The sequence below is a fragment of the Pongo abelii genome, chromosome 7 (genome assembly GCF_028885655.2).
Source record: "Pongo abelii isolate AG06213 chromosome 7, NHGRI_mPonAbe1-v2.0_pri, whole genome shotgun sequence".
NCBI classification, from domain to species: Eukaryota; Metazoa; Chordata; class Mammalia; order Primates; family Hominidae; genus Pongo; species Pongo abelii.
In genome coordinates, this window is record NC_071992.2 from 83,279,654 (window position 1) to 83,300,567 (window position 20,914).

The 20,914-nt window shown below is 38.4% G+C and overlaps 1 protein-coding gene across 4 annotated transcripts in view; it reads left to right on the top strand.

Moving 5' to 3' along the window:
• PREX2 (phosphatidylinositol-3,4,5-trisphosphate dependent Rac exchange factor 2) overlaps positions 1–20,914 on the top strand; it is a 308,213-nt gene that overhangs the window by 203,460 nt on the left and 83,839 nt on the right. For all 4 annotated transcript variants that reach the window (XM_054561712.2, XM_024251586.3, XM_054561713.2 and 1 more), the window contains exon 35: positions 8,465–8,579. In XM_054561712.2, coding sequence (XP_054417687.1) covers positions 8,465–8,579 — 115 coding nt within the window. The remainder of the gene's footprint in view (positions 1–8,464; positions 8,580–20,914) is intronic.

Below are 20,914 nucleotides of genomic sequence, written 5' to 3' on the forward strand. Positions count from 1 at the left end.
TCCCACGAGGAATCATTAGTAGCTTAGTATTCATCAGATTGAGAGAAGTACAGGAAAATCAGACCTAGTTTGAGTAGAGATTACCATCTGGTAATTGAAGGCAGTGGTAAATGAAAGAGATTCCAAATGTCATCTCTTCCTGGAATGAAAGTTTATTTAAAGCATTTTAGTTTTGTATATACATGACTCTTTGCTAGCAAATAAAAAAATAGAAGAAATGGATGAATTTAAAATTTTCCTAGGAAATTTACCAAAGTCAGCCCTCCTAAAGTTGTCTGTGGTACCATATACTTAGAGTAGAACAGGAAGCAAATGTGTCACCCCTTTCTCATTTTCCTTGCCTCCATGGATCACTGGGAAAAGGAGGGCAAAGTAGTTGATGGGGCATCCCGCAGAGATGGGACCAGCTATTAGATCAGGAATTTCAGGGTTGGAAGTGAGCAGGGTTGGCAGCCAATGTGTATTGCTGAAGGCAAGAACTGCAGAAGAACAGGAACCTAGGCAGACAAAAGTGATACAGATTTTCAAGGTGAGGAACACAGAAACAGCTGGACGGGAAAGTAAGTGCAAAGCATAACCAACCAAACTGCTAGAATGTGCCCATCACAATAAAACAGTCTTCTGGCTGGTATTCCTAAGTGCTTCCTACAGGACAGGGAATGCTGTTGGGATCCATCAGCTTTCGGTGAGATAAAGCAAGCAACAGTAAGTTGGCAGAAAATGAGAGTACAAAGAGGATAAATATTCAGGGCCACTTCTCTACACACTCCCCACTGACTAAATTTCCTGATCTGTCAGTGGTTTTTAGTACTTAGCTGCACATTAACGATCTTGGAAAGGTTTTGGAGAATACCCAGGCTCTGCCCCATGCAAAATCAATTAAGGCAGAATCTCTGAGAAGTGGAGCCCAAATACCAGGATATTTTAGAAGCTTTCCAGGTGATTCTGGAGTCCACCAAAGTGAGAAACCACTCTAGGCCTGTGTGGATTATGAAACACTGTGCAATTATCCAGCTAGTCTTTATTTAATTTGACTAATTCATCTTACAAATGTTCAGCATGTCTAGATTCTGGGGAGCTGAAGCAAGGGGTCCAGGAACAACGTAAAATATTTCTGCATTGTTAGGTCGTTAGGATGCAGGCTGTCCTTAGGAGGAGGTGTGATCCTAGTGGGATAGTTTTCTCCAGCAAAGGCTGGAGAGTGAACAGCTGAGAGATGTCTTCTGCAGCTATCACAGCAGCCGGGCAATGAGCCCAACATTTCTGCGAGAGGATCCGAGCCAGTGGCTCTTTGAGCATCCTCTGTAGTCCATGCTTTGCACCTGTCAGACCCATGTCTTTGTGTAGGGACTGGGAGAGGCTTTTCCAGGACTCCCCTGGGCCTCCTTTCTGGATGGGGGGGGGATAATTTAGGAGAGAAAAATTAAAAGGATTTGCTATAGCCCTTGCAGCCCCAGCTTGTCTACAGCTGCCACAGTCTCATTTTCCCTCTTCTGCTATCCATTGTAGATTAGCCTCACCCCCTGTCTGAACCTCTGCTGGTCTCTGTGGCTAATCTGTGGCATGACCAATACCTTCATCCCCTAAGGGGCTTGATCCTCTGATTACGCTACCCTTCTCAGACCAGGATTGCTGCAGTTGTCCATTTATCATCAAATTTGTGCAAGGAAGTACTAAGAGGGACCCCAGTATATACCTGGATGCCAAACATATTCCTTCTGGCTCCCATTGTGTAACAATAGCCCTACCTACTTCTGATGATTAGGTTGGAGCAGCTTTGCTGAGGTGGCGATTGATCTTCTTGGCTGTGGGTGTCTTGGAAACCCACAGACCAAGTGTTTCAGGGATTGGAAGCTCACATTACCCAAGTGAGTCATTGGAAATGATGCGTTCATTTCCTAGTGCTGCCCTAGCAAGTTACCACAAGCTGGGTGGCTTAAAACAACAGAAATGTATTCTGCCACAGTTCTGAAGGTCAGAAGTTGGAAATCAGGATGTCTTCAGGCCATGCTTCCTCCTTCCTCTTTTGGCCTTTGGTGTCTGCCAGCAGTCCTTGGCATTCCTTGGTTTGTGGCAGCATAACTACAATCTCTGCCCCTATTCACACACAGTCTTCTTCCCTCTGTGTGTGTCTGCCTCTGTGTTTCTACATACAAATTGCCCTCTTCTTATAGGGGCACCAATCATTAGATTTGGGCCTATCATAATTCAGTAGGACCTCATTTTAATTTGGCTACATCTGCAAAAACCCTATTTCAAAATAAGGTCAAGGCTGAATGTGATGGCTCACACTTGTAATCCCAGAACTTTCTGAGGCCAAGATGGAAGGATCACTTGAGCCCAGGAACTTGAGACCAGCCTGGGCAACATAGGGAGACCTCACCTCTAAAAAAAAAAAAAAATTAGCTGGTTCTGGTGGCACACACCTGTAGTCCTACCTATTCGGGAGACTGAGGTGGAAGGATCACTTGGATCTAGGATCACTTGAGTCTAAGAGGCCGAGGTTTAGTGAATTGTGATAGCACTACTGCACACCAACCTGTGCAACAGAGTGGGACCCTATCTCAAAACAAACAAAACCAAAAATAAGGACACATTTGTAGGCCCCGGGGGTTAGGACCTTGTCATATCTTTTTGTGGGCACATACAACCCTCGACAGATGTTAAGCACGGTCATTTCTGCTTTCACCCTTGGTTCCTGGAACCGGGTATTCTACCTCTCAGGAATGTGGCATCATATACAGGTCTTTGAATATATATAGTGAATATAAAGCATCCTGAAGTATAGCATCCCTTTCTTGTAAAGTGTTGTTAAATACCTATTTCCTGGGTCTCCTGATGGTAGTTTGCCTTAAACCAAATAGGATATGTGATGCTGGTCTTGTCTCTGCCAGCACACTCTTGAGTATTCTCGTTTTTTTACCTCCTATGAAAAAAAAAAAGCTGCCACCCAAACCAACCACCCCTAAGTCTTACCTCTTTACAAGGTATCTTTCTTTGCTCCGAGAATAATAAAAATCACATAGAAACTTGAGTGCTTTCTCTTTTAAATGAAAGGGAGCGTTTTGTTATAAACATTGTCATTTTCTAAGTGCCCTTTATTCAATTTTTTTTTCCTCCTAAACTCTTCTTAAGGCTCTTTAAAAGATAAATCTTGGCCAGGCACGGTGGCTCATGCCTGTAATCCCAGCACTTTGGGAGGCCCAGGTGGGTGGATCACGAGGTCAGGAAATCATAGCCATCCTGGCTAACACGGTGAAACCCCGTCTCTACTAAAAATACAAAAAATTAGCCAGGCGTGGTGGCAGGCGCCTATAGTCCCAGCTACTCAGGAGGCTGAGGCAGGAGAATGGCGTGAACTCGGGAGGCAGAGCTTGCAGTGAGTCGAGATCGTGCCACTGCACTCCAGCCGTGGCGACAGAGCGATACTCCCTCTCAAAAAAAAATAAATAAAAAGATAAATCTTTTAGTTTTCCATTTGGGTTTTACACAATATTTATAATTGAAACAATATAGCTTTTTTACAAAAGAAGAAATCGTTTCTAGGATGGAGATTTCCAAAATGTTAGGAGTCTGTGTGAAGGTGTAAACCCACCTCTCTTCAGACAGCACGGTTCCAATCAGCTTAGTTGTGCCAACTCCTATTGGAGGAGGATGGGAGGTTTCATGATGACTCAATGGCCAATTAAATGCTGTCAAATTCATGGTTTATTGCAAGGCTTTCACACACCAACAATCATGCAAATATACTCAATGCACACAGGCAGACATAAAAGAGAGGGGAAACAAACCATGGTGAGTAGCTCAGGAGGCCCGCAGGCTGGCTGAGGCATAAGGAAGGCCTGGATTTCCCTGGAAACACTGGCCAGCAAAGGGATGGCGGTCCCTGCTCGTCTCCTGGCAGAGCTTCTAGCGGCCACTGCCAATGGTGAGGAGGCCTCAGAGTTCTCCTGGCAAAGCTTCTGCAGGCATCTCAACTATTGTCAGTTTCTTGCTGTTTTTATGGCCCTCCACAGGAGTGTGTCCGTAGTCATCATCTCAGCCCCTTTGGCTTCACTTTCCTGTGGTGTCTCAGAGGTGCCTGGCCACGGCAGGTGTCATCTTATCACCTCAGTCCACCATACATACGCTTATCACTTTGAAGGGTCAGCAGTTTCACTGTGGGCTGAGTGAGTTGTCATAAATGACTCCATTTCGAGACATTTAGAATCACAAAACATGATTATGTATCACACGGCCATTCTCACATGTCATAATGGGATCAACAAATCTTGCTTCTCTCCCAATAACTGGGACCAATTCTGAGGAATTAAGACCCATGGTGACCATTTCTGGGGAATTCTAGCAGTGCATGTGCCGTGTCTTATTTAACCAAACAAGTGTGCTGTCAAAGGAAAGTGTTAGCAGACTCACACTATTCTTAAAATTATTCTTCAGAGATTCTATGTTTTTACTGATTAATCCCTTTCTTGGGAAAGCCTTGAAAGGTATTTTGAGTAAGTGGAAATGTAGCTCGCTTCAGTCTAAGAATAATTTAGTCTTTAATTTTCTCTAACATTCATTAGGTTTTCCTTTTTTGCTGACTACCTAAATTTAATGGAATGTTTTTCTTCCTCTACTTGAAAAGTAGTAGAAGTAAATAAACTAAATATTCAACCAAGTATGTTGATACTGCTTTTGAGAAATATTTTATGGATGAGAACTAAGGAAATTAGACAAGGAAATGCCAAATTTAACATGTTTGAAATTAACATGTTATTTAATTTGGTAGAATGTTGTTCTGGGTTTTTTATAACAATAAATAAACAAGTTGTTTAGCTAAAATAGGGAATGTTGTCATCTCTCCTCTTCTCTGTCATACAAATTTTAGTTTTTAAATATAAAACTCATCTTTTTTTTGTTCATTCCCCACAACCCTATACATGTGACACAGAATTCTTACTAAGACTCTTGGCAAAATTGTTAGGCACTTTTCCAATTTTTAAAAAATTTTATGTGATTGCGAATTTTAACTGCCTTGTTAATTTGGAGTAATATTGTCAAAAATGTAATGAAAATGGAAATTTATGAGATTGTAGAAGTATTCATTAAAATTATATTAAATTATGTTTATATACTTGTTCTTATATAAAATTTGGGACAGGACTGGCCATTCTGGCCAAAGTTGAACCATCAAGATCTTTACAAAAATTAGTTCCCAGGTGGTTTCCCCCAAGCCCTCTCCCCTCGCAGTTCCACTGCTGTGCCATCCCACTGTTCTCCTTCCTGTCTTTCTGGTTTTAAGTCACAAATCAAAGTGTTTTTGCATGGACCCTTCTCTTAGTCCTACAAACTTTGTGTTTGGCTAAGCACATTCTGCATAATCAGTATCTCATTGGAATTAAATTAGGTAATACCTGTACAGCATTTGGCATGTTGCCTAGTAAATAAAACTCATTCAATAAGTAAGAATACTCGTGAGCTGTCCTAATACTATTATTTAATTAAATTCTTTCTCATTAACCATAATTAGTAGGTACTTTTATGTTGCAAGTCAAAAATGCAGAACCTGAGAATCTCAGATATTAATTAACTTGACCAAAGTCACACAGCAGAAACTGGAATTTTACTCTAATACATCAGCTTTCCAGCTGGTAAGAGTAATTTATCTTGAAGTATGACTATTGATAGACTGAATTCTCCTCGGATATTTACCTTTCACAAATGGCAGCTTGTGAACATGGCACGTATTTAAGGATTATTTTATCAGGGAGAGTTTCTTTTATTTCCTGTGTGTATTCAGGACCATAATTTTGTTGAGCCAGTTACAACTATTCTAATTAACGAAGATGTAGGCTCTAAGAGAGAAAGCCTGTCCTTTTCTCTTTGAAGGTTTGCTGAAAATGAACTTGCAGTAGGCAGATTAATAAGGAAACAAAGCATACAAAATTTATTTAATGTGCATGGGGCAAAATCATGGGAGAGTGATTACCCAATACCTCAGTGAGGTCCAGATACTTATATACCCTTCTTCATAGGCGATGGGGGAGGTGGGGAATGTAGGAGGTAGTAAAATGTTTATTAGGGAGAATGAATGGGCCCAGGAGACAGAAATTAACTTGTAAATGATTGTCTTGGAATTTGAATGAGCTGGAGAAATAGATATTATCTTGTGGGAGAAGTCCTTCTAGGTGGGTTACATTCCACAGTCTTCTTTTCTAGGATAGATAATGAGATTTCCAGGGAGGGTAGGGAAAGCAATTGTGTTTTCTTTTGCAGGTCTAGTCTTAAGGTAGATAGGGCATATCAGAGAAAAGCCTCATCCGATATCTGTTGACTTGCAGAAGCCTTTAATTTAAAGTAATCAGTATACCAGAGTGTCATATTTTAAGGGTAAAGTTTCCTGGGCTCCTTCCCAGAAGCCATAAGAAATAAACAAATTAAAAATCTGTGAAACAAGCACACAAATTTCATTTTCTGTACTGAAGTAAATGTAGTATGTTTTCTCTCTAATCTTCTATAATTGCTTTTCTCAACTATAAACCAATTTTTTAAATTTCCATTTAAAAAAAATCTGGAAATTTGACATGGATCTTTAAAATTTCATTGTTTTCTTCAGTGTTCTGGAATTCTGACTAGTTTAATAAAACTATAGCACAGATAAAATTAGCAGTCAGTTTCCTATTTTCCCCCCTCAAAATGGTGATAGTTTCTTTCACTTTAAAGAAATCTCGTGATTTAGTTTAGAAACTAGTGCATTTAGCAGTCTTGAAAGAAGATTGTTTTGAATTTTGAAATTGTTTATTAAAAATTGAGGCTCATAGGTAGTGATGCAGTTCAAGGGAAAATAATTTACATTTCCAACTTGGATCCATAGCCATTCCTGTTACTGGCAACCTTTCCACAGGAAATCTTGTATTTCTGGGCCCTTGTCCTGTGATTTATTTCCTCTCCAAAATTTTTTAAATGATACCTCATAAAGGTTAAAGGAAAAAGACTGAATCAAAAATGTTACTAAAAAGGAAATTTATATGCTATTCAAAATACATTTAAAATTAATGAGATATTATAACTAAATTGACAATTTGAGTAGAGGTGATTTTCTAAGATTTCAATTTATACTTTTTATTACATTAATATTTCTTAATTAAGGTTATACAAGAATGTGAATATGCATGGGGAATGAAAATTTCCATTTTTTTACTCTGACATGTTTTTGTTGTTGTTACTGTTGTTTTAAAAGACAGAGTCTTACTCTGTCCCCCAGACTGGAGTCCAGTGGCACGATCCTAGCTTACTGCAGCTTCAAAGTCCTGGGCTCAAGTTATCTTACCACCTCAGCCTCCTGAGTAACTAGGACTACAGGTGCATGCCACCATGCCAGGCTAATTTTTTAACTTTGTTTTTTTAGAGACAGGGTGTCGCTATGTTGCCTAGGCTAGTTTTGAACTTCTGACCTCAAATGATCCACCTGCCTTGGCTCTCAAAGTGCTGGAATTATAGGCATGAGCCACTGTGCCAGGCCTCTGACATACATTAATGCACAGTTCTTCCTCTCATACATATGTTGCGAATATGTACATACATGTGTCATATGTAATAGACGTGTGTGTATAAATATCAAATACATCGGAAGTGTGAGTTTAGCTTCACAAAGAATGTTTAGAAGAGGAAAAATAATTTTCTCTCTACCTTTCATAGTTCTTAGTTGGGATGGTCCCCATAGCAAAAGACAAGTTAACAAGAGAAAAACAAACAGAGGTTTAATAACAGGTTTACCTCATGTATACATGGGAGATACCTAAGGAATAGTGACTAAATCTGAAAGAGGTAGCTTTGAACTTAGGCTTAAATATAACCATTTTCCACTGAAACAGAAGGAGGGTCTAGGGAAGACCTAGTTATGGGGAGGTGACCAGGAAAGCACTATAAAAAAAGGGTAAGATTTGTTGTGCAGATAAAACTATCTGTGATCATCTTCCTTCTCTTCCTAGTACAGAGGGGGAGACACTCTTACAAGTAGAGGTTTCCTTTATGGATGTAAATTTTCCTTATCAAAGGGAAACTTCTACTGGGTTTTCAGAGTTTCTCCTGTGTCTGTGCGCAGTTTCTCAAAATAACAAGATCAAAATAATCCTTATGCCAATGAGACATATTTTGGGGTGATATATTCTGGTCTCCTACAGTTATATTTTGGAGTGGCATATTTTGGGCTCCCACAACATATACAAAATGTTTTAAAAATAGAGGACAGTTAAACCAGAAATTTTCTTTGCCCATTGGACAGAAAAATCACCAAATGTTTGATATTTATTTTGAGAGCAGAAGAGTTTTCATTCATTTTTGGACCTAACATAGTTTTTTTGCATATATGTTGATAATTGGTCCTATTTGCTGAATTTACTAATAATCAATAAAATTATACTACATGTGGAGAAACTGAGTTATAAAATTGCTTGTAAAATAAGTTTACTTGTTTACACAGCACTGGAGAGCATGGAAGGATATTATTACAGAGACAATGTTTCTGTGGAAGAATTTCAAGCTCAGATAAATGCAGCCTCGCTGGAAAAGGTCAAACAGTACAACCAGAAGCTCAGGTATGTAACAATCCAACTGAAAAATAATAAGTGTCTATATTTTGATAGAAATGTATTAATAGGACTTTTGATGTTATTTATCATATTAGATTATTAATGACATTTCTTTTGATATAAAGTCCTCATATTTAGGGTTTAATATTTTAAATATTCTAATTTGCTATACTTTTTCCAAGTAAAAAAATAATTAAGTAAAAGTGTGTTGAAATTTTTATGCAAATTTTAAAATTTCTGAAGAGATAAAGAGAAGGGGTTAAATATATAGTAGACCATTTCCAAGAAAGAAAATCACTGACATATGTTATAGTGGTGTCCCCTGTGAGATTTATTGGATTAAGGGTAAAATAGGTTTCTCTATGTACCACTAAATAGCTGGCACCCCCACACAGAGAGAAGAATATATGTTCAGCATGGAAGATATGATTGATCATGTGCTTGGTATTGGAAAAATATTTACTTTCAAATGTGTCCCTTAATGCTTGCATTTTACTGTCTTTTCCCCCCCCAAAATAGTGTTACTGGTACAATGATAAATGACAGGGAAAATTAACCACAGTAAGTGAAAGGAAATGTATTATAATTCAAAAGCTTTATTTGTCAACAAATTATTAGTGTATGTGTGTGTGTATATATATATATACATACACATATATATACACACACACACATATCTCCTTCTTATCTTATGAATTACCCTGTTCACAGATCACTTTTAAAAACTTAACAAATTAAGGCTTTTATTTTTAAAAGAAAAAATATTTTTGTTCTATCTTGAGCCTTAATAAATCAAAAATACTATTTTGACATTTTAAATTTTTTGTTCTGTCAACTTAAAAGGAAGAACCTGAGGCAAAATTAATATAAGTAGAGAGTTTATTTGGGCCAAGCTTGAGAATTGCAAGCCAGGATCATAGATTCAAATTGCTCTGAATCTTCACTCAAATTAGCAGCAATTACAAATAGATTTTTAAAGGAAAAAATGGGAGACAAGGAGTGAGCTGATACAAAGTTGTTTGTCAGGCATTCTCACTGATTTACAGAAATAACATTGACAAGTGGTTGGCTATGCATTGTTTAGCTCTAGGGTGTGGGTTATAGTGTCCAGTGTGGCATCTTTATGTTAAGTTACAGCTACTTATGGTGATAGCAAGCAGTTTCAAGAGATAAATACATAGCGCAAAGGGACTAGGAGGATGTAATTGCTGTTTCATTTTAATGTCTCTCTGGGCCTGTTAATTAAGATAGCTTGCATTCCTCAGATAAAAGTGATTTTCTTCTCTCATTTCCCCCTTTTGATCAAAAATCTTTCTTCTTAACAGCATTGATGATCAAAATTTGAGTATCAAGGTGTCCATCATCAGGAAGGCTCATTCCCAAGTAGTTCTGTCAGAGTCATTGATTTATGGCTGCTGTTGCTTGTTGAATCGTACCTAGACTTCAGAGTATCATCAATTCAGTTTCCTCAGAAGAAGGAAAACAACCAGAGATAGTGGAAATATAATCCATGTATGGATTATAACTAAAAATAAAATTTAAATGCCAGAACAACAACAAAGGCAAAACTATTCCATTAGGGAGTCAACTAAAAATATCATGAAGAAAATTAAATCCAGGTTCTTCTTTAGAGACTCGTAGCCAGGAAGTAATTCAAGATTTAATCCAAATTGTAGGCCAATAATAAAACTCAAAAACAATGGACAAGACTAGAATCTAATAACAGGCATACTATAGTTTTTTTCTGAAACATTTTTTCTTTATCCAGTTCTCCATTTTTACCAAAGACAAATCTTAGTTGAACCAATTTATTTGCAAAATAAGTTTTAGTGTTGTGATACTTTGCCTGCTTATTTGCCTGAAGTGCAAGAAGAACAGTGAATGGCCATATAGTCTCTTTTAAGTTGGCTTTACCGGGACTTCCACAGTAGCTTTAGATTCAGCTTTTAAAAGCCCCAAGGCCAGCCAATCCAGGATTTGCCATCAGACTGTCTGCAGTACTTGTAAAAAATGGCTGAACTCTGCTCTTCTTGAGATCCCAAAATAACCTGAGGTTCCTGGTCCTGTCAGAAAGTGACATTCTTTAGTTACCACAAGGACAGAAACCTTATAAAGGAACTGTGCAGACAAAGTACCAGACCAGTCTTTCCAAGGGTTTTTTTAATTGGCTCTATAAAGTCCACATCAATTCCTCAAAGCAGTCTGATTATATCTGAAACTATGCCATTCCAGTCAAAGTTTCAGTAAAAGAACCAGTATATCTAATTATGTATCTTAAAAAAGAATACAGATTTTTGTTGAATTTATATAAACAACTACATTGCTAGAAATTAAGAGTACTCACAAATAGTTCCCAAATTTTGGAGAAATGTGATACAGAGAAAGTCGATTGTTTTGGCTTTACTCACAAAAGTATACTTCACCCAATTGCTAGAAGCTATAAATGGCTCACAAAGAAAAAAAATAGTTTTCTTGACTCTAGAAAATAAAACATAAAAAGCATCAGCAATGTCTCAAACAAAAAAATCATTAAAAATTATTTTAGTCCTCTATTAGTTTAGTCTCATGGAATTGATTCTTGTTCCACTTGATGTTAGGTTAGCAATTCTCATGAACATATCAGCTCTTCAGTTAGAATCCTGGAAGTTTTTTCTTAGTCCAATGGTATGATCTCCAAGTAATCAGAAACCTATATTCACGTCAGTCTTTTCCATCCTTGCATGAACTTCTTTGAAGACACAACACTTTAGAATTTTACTTGCTTGTAAAGAGCTTTTAGAAAATGCATCAGAATTAAGTAATTAACTGTGCAAATGACTTAAAATGATCATAGTTATATATACAATGGAAAAGTAAATTTGTTTATGTCTGTGGCCTATAATAATTTAACATAATAAGCATAATTATCACTGATAACATATATCAAGGCAAATCAGAATTTTAGAAAGCTCATAGAATTTTGGGACACATATTACTAACACATTTATATAAATATACCCAAAGAATGCTAAACACCATTTCTTATTTGACAGTACTTCCTGTATGAATATACTATACCAAATAAGCCTAATATGTCTGTCTTGGACTTACAGGGGTTATTTTGGAAAACACAGTTTTAGAATTTAACATGTGATTTGAGGAAGTATGTCAAATATTAAAGGTTTAAAACATTTGTTCAAAATAGGATTGTAAGTAACTATAAAATGAGATTCATTTAGCCAAAGTGATAATTCCAAGATTTCAAAAAGGCAAAAATCTTTATTCTTTGATAGAGAGAAGACTTAGTTTTTAAAAAAATCAAAATACCTAATAAAGACAGTATGAGACCAACAGAATCTTTCTCTTTTTTGACAGTTTACTCAAAAGGTAAACAAAAGATTTTTATTATCTCTTTAATATTATATAAAAATCCTATTCAAAAGAAAATACCAAGTTCTACCTTTGCATCAGTATATTATTAATGATAAAGTTATTTTAATAAAACCTTGTAAACAAATCCATCCAATCTTAATCAGCTTTGACCACACAAGATAAGATTTCCATAAAGCTTTTATAACCTTTTAAAATTTTCTTTTCTTTTCTTTCTCTCTTTCTTTTTATTTTTTTTTGAGACAGTCTCCTTTTGTTGCCCAGGCTAGAGTGCAATGGCATAGTCTTCGCTCACTGCAACCTCCACCTCCTGGATTCAAATGATTCTCCTGCCTCAGCCTACTGAGTAGCTGGAACTACAGGCACTTGCCACCACACCCAGATAATTTTTGTATTTTTAGTAGAGATGGGGTTTCACTGTGTTGTCCAGGCTGGTCTCGAACTCCTGACCTTGTGATCTGCCCACCTCGGCCTCCCAAAGTGCTGGGATTACAAGCGTGAGCCACCATGCCTGGCCTAAAATTTTCTATTAGAGAGCAGAACAATGCTCTAAGAAAACCCTGTTATTCTTATAGGATACCCCAGATCCTGACCCTGCATCAGTGTGCTTTTAATATTAATGATAAGTTTTTAGAGAAATTAAATAATCCCCTTTTAATTTCAGCCAACTTGATCACACACAAAATTTCTTTCACAAGATCCATCTTTCACAAACCTTCTACAGCTTGCTTAAAACATTAGCTGTATCTCACATTTTACCATAGGACAAAAATTTACTTTCCCTTCTCGCTTATTATGACCATACAAAGTTCTCTCTCAAGTAAAAAAAAAAAAAAAAAATTACTCTGTCTTTTCAACTTTCTTTACATCGTATTTTCTTTATATGTTCTGTATATAGACATGTTTCTCTTATATCTGGTAGTTTTAGTTACACATACTGATTACAGTTTGCATTAGTTTGTTCTCACACTGCTAATAAAGACATACCCAGGACTGGGTAATTATAAAGGAATGAGATTTAATTGACTCACAGTTCCATATGGCTGGGGAAGCCTCACAATCATGGTGGAAGGCAGGGAGGAGCAAGTCACATCTTACATGGCAGCAGGCAAGTGAGAGAGCATGTGCGTGCAAGGGAACCCCCAATAAGAAAACCATCAGATCTCTTGAGACTTATTCAATATCATGAGGACAGCATGGGAAAGACTCACCCCCATAATTCAATTACCTCCCACTAGGCCCCTCCCACAACATGTGGGGATTATGGGAGCTAGAATTCCATATTTGGGTTGGGACACAGCCAAACCATATCACAGTTTTAACCTAGTAACTAATTTTCAGTGAAAAACCTAAAAAGTAAGTAATTTTGAATTATTTTATACTAGTATTTTTTGATGAAAACCATTTAAAATTCCTTAGAAAGAGGTTTTCTCAATTTCTGTTTACTAACAGATCTAAATATATTTAGTTTTACTATGCCATATAAAAATATGATGTTAAAGTATATAAACGTTAATTTATGTTTACCTATTAATGTTTCAATATTTTAACTTACATAGCAATGACTCAGACATTTAATGATTTGCTATTACTTAATTTAACATAACACAATTTTTTTAATAATAAAGAGAATTTATTGCCTAAGATACCTGGAAAATTCTAGTTGTTATCACTGGAATTCAGGAATGGCTTGATCAAGGCTTCGACTCCATTTTGGAACTGTTCTTTCAACTCTGCCCTCCCACATGGGTTGGCTTCACACTTGGACTGGATTCTTTCTTTTTTTTAAGTTTTTTTTATTAAAAAAATTTATTTTATTTTATTATTATTATACTTTAAGTTTTAGGGTACATGTACACAATGTGCAGGTTAGTTACATATGTACACATGTGTGATGCTGGTGTGCTGCACCCATTAACTCATCATTTCGCATTAGATATATCTCCTAATGCTATCCCTCCCCCATCCACCCACCCCACAACAGTCCCCAGAGTGTGATATTCCCCTTCCTGTGTCCATGTGTTCTCATTGTTCAATTCCCATCTATGAGTGAGAAAAGTGGTGTTTGTTTTTTTGTCCTTGCGATAGTTTACTGAGAATGATGATTTCCAGTTTCATCCATGTCCCTACAAAGGACATGAACTCATCATTTTTTATGGCTGCATAGTATTCCATGGTGTATAAGTGCCACATTTTCTTAATCCAGTCTATCACTGTTGGACATTTGGGTTGGTTCCAAGTCTTTGCTATTCTGAATAGTGCCGCAATAAACATACGTGTGCATGTGTCTTTATAGCAGACTGATTTATAGTCCTTTGGGTATATACCCAGTAATGGGATGGCTGGGTCAAATGGTATTTCTAGTTCTAGATCCCTGAGGAATCGCCACACTGACTTCCAAAATGGTTGAACTAGTTTACAGTCCCACCAACAGTGTAGAAGCGTTCCTATTTCTCCACATCCTCTCCAGCACCTGTTGTTTCCTGACTTTTTAATGATTGCCATTGTAACTGGTGTGAGATGGTATCTCATTGTGGTTTTGATTTGCATTTCTCTGATGGCCAGTGATGGTGAGCATTTTTTCATGTGTTTTTTGGCTGCATAAATGTCTTCTTTTGAGAAGTGTCTGTTCATATCCTTTGCCCACTTTTTGATGGGGTTGTTTGTTTTTTTCTTGTAAATTTGTTGGAGTTCATTGTAGATTCTGGATATTAGCCCTTTGTCAGATGAGTAGGTTGCGAAAATTTTCTCCCATTTTGTAGGTTGCCTGTTCACTCTGATGGTAGTTTCTTTTGCTGTGCAGAAGCTCTTTGGTTGAATTAGATCCCATTTGTCAATTTTGGCTTTTGTTGCCATTGCTTTTGGTGTTTTACACATGAAGTCCTTGCCCATGCCTATGTCCTGAATGGTAATGCCTAGGTTTTCTTCTAGGGTTTTTGTGGTTTTAGGTCTAACGTTTAAGTCTTTAATCCATCTTGAATTAATTCTTGTATAAAGTGTAAGGAAGGGATCCAGTTTCAGCTTTCTACATATGGCTAGCCAGTTTTCCCAGCACCATTTATTAAATAGGGAATCCTTTCCCCATTGCTTGTTTTTCCCAGGTTTGTCAAAGATCAGATAGTTGTAGATATGCGGCGTTATTTCTGAGGGCTCTGTTCTGTTCCATTAATCTGTATTTCTGTTTTGGTACCAGTACCATGTTGTTTTGGTTACTGTAGCCTTGTAGTATAGTTTGAAGTCAGGTAGTGTGATGCCTCCAGCTTTGTTCTTTTGGCTTAGGATTGACTTGGCGATGCGGGCTCTTTTTTGGTTCCATATGAACTTTAAAGTAGTTTTTTCCAATTCTGTGAAGAAAGTCATTGGTAGCTTGATGGGGATGGCATTGAATCTGTAAATTACCTTGGGCAGTATGGCCATTTTCACGATATTGATTCTTCCTACCCATGAGCATGGAATGTTCTTCCATTTGTTTGTATCCTCTTTTATTTCCTTGAGCAGTGGTTTGTAGTTCTCCTTGAAGAGGTCCTTCACGTCCCTTGTAAGTTGAATTTGTAAGTATTTGATTCTCTTTGAAGCAATTGTGAATGAGAGTTCACTCATGATTTGGCTCTCTGTTTGTCTGTTATTAGTGTATAAGAATGCTTGTGATTTTTGTACATTGATTTTGTATCCTGAGACTTTGCTGAAGTTGCTTATCAGCTTAAGGAGATTTTGGGCTGAGACAGTGGGGTTTTCTAGATATACCATCATGTCATCTGCAAACAGGGACAATTTGACTTCCTCTTTTCCTAATTGAATGCCCTTTATTTACTTCTCCCGCCTAATTGCCCTGGCCAGAGCTTCCAACACTATGTTGAATAGGAGTGGTGAGAGAGGGCATCTTTGTCTTGTGCCAGTTTTCAAAGGGAATGCTTCCAGTTTTTGCCCATTCAGTATGATATTGGCTGTGGGTTTCTCATAGATAGCTCTTATTATTTTGAGATACGTCCCATCAATACCTAATTTATTGAGAGTTTTTAGCATGAAGGTTGTTGAATTTTGTCAAAGGCCTTTTCTGCATCTATTGAGATAATCATGTGGTTTTTGTCTTTGGTTCTGTTTATATGCTGGATTACATTTATTGATTTGCGTATATTGAACCAGCCTTGCATCCCAGGGATGAAGCCCACTTGATCATGGTGGATAAGCTTTTGGATGTGCTGCGAGATTCGGTTTGCCAGTATTTTATTGAGGATTTTTGCATCAATGTTCATCAAGGATATTGGTCTAAAATTCTCTTTTTTTGTTGTGTCTCTGCCTGGCTTTGGTATCAGGATGATGCTGGCCTCATAAAATGAGTTAGGGAGGAGTCCCTCTTTTTCTGTTGATTGGAATAGTTTCAGAAGTAATGGTACCAGTTCTTCCTTGTACCTCTGGTAGAATTTGACTGTGAATCCATCTGGTCCTGGACTCTATTTGGTTGGTAAGCTATTGATTATTGCCACAATTTCAGCTCCTGTTATTGATCTATTCAGAGATTCAACTTCTTCCTGGTTTAGTCTTGGGAGGGTGTATGTGTCGAGGAATTTATCCATTTCTTCTAGATTTTCTAGTTTATTTGCATAGAGGTGTTTGTAGTATTCTCTGATGGTAGTTTGTATTTCTGTGAGATTGGTGGTGATATCCCCTTTATCATTTTTTATTGTGTCTATTTGATTCTTCTGTCTTTTCTTCTTTATTAGTCTTGCTAGCGGTCTATCAATTTTGTTGATCCTTTCAAAAAACCAGCTCCTGGATTCATTAATTTTTTGAAGGGTTTTTTGTGTCTCTTATTTCCTTCAGTTCTGCTCTGATTTTAGTTATTTCTTGCCTTCTGCTAGCTTTTGAATGTGTTTGCTCTTACTTTTCTAGTTCTTTTAATTGTGATGTTAGGGTGTCAATTTTGGATCTTTCCTGCTTTCTCTTGTGGGCATTTAGTGCTATAAATTTCCCTCTACACACTGCTTTGAATGCGTCCCAGAGATTCTGGTATGTTGTGTCTTTGTTCTCGTTGGTTTCAAAGAACAACTTTATTTCTGCCTTCATTTCGTTATGTACCCAGTAGTCATTCAGGAGCAGGTTGTTCAGTTTCCATGTAGTTGAGCGGTTTTGAGTGAGTTTCTTAATCCTGAGTTCTAGTTTGATTGCACTGTGGTCTGAGAGACAGTTTGTTATAATTTCTGTTCTTTTACATTTGCTGAGGAGAGCTTTACTTCCAAGTATGTGGTCAATTTTGGAATAGGTGTGGTGTGGTGCTGAAAAAAATGTATGTTCTGTTGATTTGGGGTGGAGAGTTCTGTAGATGTCTATTAGGTCCACTTGGTGCAGAGCTGAGTTCACTTCCTGGGTATCCTTGTTAACTTTCTGTCACGTGGATCTGTCTAATGTTGACAGTGGGGTGTTAAAGTCTCCCATTATTATTGTGTGGGAGTCTATGTCTCTTTGTAGGTCACTCAGGACTTGCTTTATGAATCTGGGTGCTCCTGTATTGGGTGCATATATATTTAGGATAGTTAGCTCTTCTTGTTGAATTGATCCCTTTACCATTATGTAATGGCCTTCTTTGTCTCTTTTGATCTTTGTTGGTTTAAAGTCTGTTTTATCAGAGACTAAGATTGCAACAACTGCCTTTTTTTGTTTTCCATTTGCTTGGTAGATCTTCCTCCATCCTTTTATTTTGAGCCTATGTGTGTCTCTGCACATGAGATGGGTTTCCTGAATACAGCACACTGATGGGTCTTGACTCTTTATCCAATTTGCCAGTCTGTGTCTTTTAATTGGAGCATTTAGTCCATTTACATTTAAAGTTAATATTGTTATATGTGAATTTGATCCTGTCATTATGATGTTAGTTGGTTATTTTTCTCGTTAGTTTGATGCAGTTTCTTCTTAGCCTCAATGGTCTTTACAATTTGGCATGATTTTGCAGTGGCTGGTACCGGTTGTTCCTTTCCATGTTTAGTGCTTCATTCAGGAGCTCTTTTAGGGCAGGCCTGGTGGTGACAAAGTCTCTCAGCATTTGCTTGTCTGTAAAGGATTTTATTTCTCCTTCACTTATGAAGCTTAGTTTGGTTGGATATGAAATTCTGGGTTGAAAATTCTTTTCTTTAAGAATGTTGAATATTGGCCCCCACTCTCTTCTGGCTTGTAGAGTTTCTGCCGAGAGATCAGCTGTTAGTCTGACGGGCTTCCCTTTGTGGGTAACCCAACCTTTCTCTCTGGCTGCCCTTAACATTTTTTCCTTGATTTCAACTTTGGTGAATCTGACAATTCTGTGTCTTGGAGTTGCTCTTCTCGAGGAGTATCTTTGTGGCGTTCTCTGTATTTCCTGAATCTGAATGTTGGCCTGCCTTGCTAGATTGGGGAAGTTCTCCTGGATAATATCCTGCAGAGTGTTTTCCAACTTGGTTCCATTCTCCCCATCACTTTCAGGTACACCAATCAGACGTAGATTTGGTCTTTTCACATAGTCCCATATTTCTTGGAGGCTTTGTTCATTTCTTTTTATTCTTTTTTCTCTAAACTTCCCTTCTCACTTCATTTCATTCATTTTATCTTCCATCACTGATACCCTTTCTTCCAGTTGGTTGCATCGGCTCCTGAGGCTTCTGCATTCTTCACGTAGTTCTCGAGCCTTGGCTTTCAGCTCCATCAGCTCCTTTAAGCACTTCTCTGTATTGGTTATTCTAGTTATACATTCTTCTAAATTTTTTTCAAAGTTTTTAAGTTCTTTGCCTTTGGTTTGAATTTCCTCCTGTAGCTCGGAGTAGTTTGATCGTCTGAAGCCTTCTTCTTTCAACTCGTCAAAGTCATTCTCTGTCCAGCTTTGTTCCGTTGTTGTTGAGGAGCTGCGTTCCTTTGGAGGAGGAGAGGCACTCTGCTTTTTAGAGTTTCCTGATTTTCTGCTCTGTTTTTTCCCCATCTTTGTGGTTTTATCTACTTTTTGTCTTTGATGATGGTGATGTACAGATGGGTTTTTGGTGTGGATGTCCTTTTTGTTTGTTAGTTTTCCTTCTAACAGACAGGACCCTCAGCTGCAGGTCTGTTGGAGTTTGCTAGAAGTCCACTCCAGACGCTGTTTGCCTGGGTAACAGCAGCGGTGGCTGCAGAACAGCGGATTTTCGTGAACCGCGAATGCTGCTGTCTGATCATTCCTCTGGAATTTTTGTCTCAGAGGAGTACCTGGCCGTGTGAGGTGTCAGTCTGCCCTTACTGGGTGGTGCCTCCCAGTTAGGCTGCTCGGGGGTCAGGGGTCAGGGACCCACTTGAGGAGGCAGTCTGCCCGTTCTCAGATCTCCAGCAGCATGCTGGGAGAACACTGCTCTCTTCAAAGCTGTCAGACAGGGACATTTAAGTCTGCAGAGGTTATTGCTGTCTTTTTGTTTGTCTGTGCCCTGCCCCCAGAGGTGGAGCCTACAGAGGCAGGTAGGCTTCCTTGAGCTGTGGTGGGCTCCATCCAGTTCGAGCTTCCCGGCTGCTTTGTTTACCTAATCAAGCCTGGGCAATCACAGGCGCCCCTCCCCTAGCCTCACTGCCGCCTTGCAGTTTGATCTCAGACTGCTGTGCTAGCAATCAGCGAGACTCCATGGGCATAGGACCCTCTGAGCCAGGTGCAGGATATAATCTCCTGGTGCGCCGTTTTTTAAGCCCGTCGGAAAAGCGCAGTATTAGGGTGGGAGTGACCCGATTTTCCAGGTGCCGTCTGTCACCCCTTTCTTTGACTAGGAACGGGAACTCCCTGACCCCTTGCGCTTCAGCTCGCGCATGGTGAGTACACCCACTGTACTGCGCCCACTGTCTGGCACTCCCTAGTGAGATGAACCCGGTACCTCAGATGGAAATGCAGAAATCACCCGTCTTCTGCGTCGCTGACGCTGGGAGCTGTAGACGGGAGCTGTTCCTATTCGGCCATCTTGGCTACCACCGCACTGGATTCTTTCTGGTAAGAAAAAGTAGGGCGTAGGTGTGCACAGTGGCTCACACCTGTAATCCCAGCCAACATAACACAATCTTAGGACTTTTAAATTACTGAAAAGAATTAGGGAATTATGAAACAGGTACCCTCTATAATGTCTTCCCCAGTTGTCCTAGGTGCCTAATATTTACATGGCATCCAAAGATGGCAATGAAGAGCATGGCCCACCTGGGTCCTGAATTTCCACGCCAAGTACAGAGCAGAACAGAGGAGAGAGCTGTGAAGAGTATGATTGGAGGATCGGACCCCTCCCAGCATGGACAGGAGGAAAAGCTGGGCCAGGGAGAAAGAGGACATGTTAAGCTTGATTCTGCTTTTTAGTTGGTGGGCTAGGCTCTGAGGACTTGTCCCCAGGCCTCACTGTGGCTATCTGTCTAGATCCCAGATCTACACGCTCAAATCCAAAGACATAAGGTCACAGACAAATTAAGCAAATATTTAAAAATATCATACAAGGTACAGTTTTGTGACCTTAAAACATCCAGCAGAGATAGTATAAACTTGTCTGACCAGCAAACACAGACAAAAATGTCCAAATTATGAAGCTCTTCCTATTTTATTTTACCAACAATTTTTAAACTATCTTTATTTACCAAAGATTACTAAAATCGTGTGAATTTGAAAAGCATTTGGTCTAGTTATTTAATTTATGGGTACACTTATGTACAAGCCAATTTGGTGTTATAGACAACATACAAAAAGATGTGTACACATGTATACACAAAAATACAGGCAGTCATAAAGATCTTATAGCTTTAGTTTTAAAACTTTAGCCATGAGTCAGATAAAACTCTCTAGTTTAAAAGGACAGTTGTATTCAAACTGTGTCTTTGTAAATGGAAAAGGTTAAAGTTTATCTGTTTCATGTGGCTGAAGCCCTTACCGAATTTTAGAGAAACAGGGTAGCAAATTTGCATCTCAAATCAAAGATAGAAAATGTAATATTTTTAAAGAATGAATTTGGGTATGTTAGAGGAAG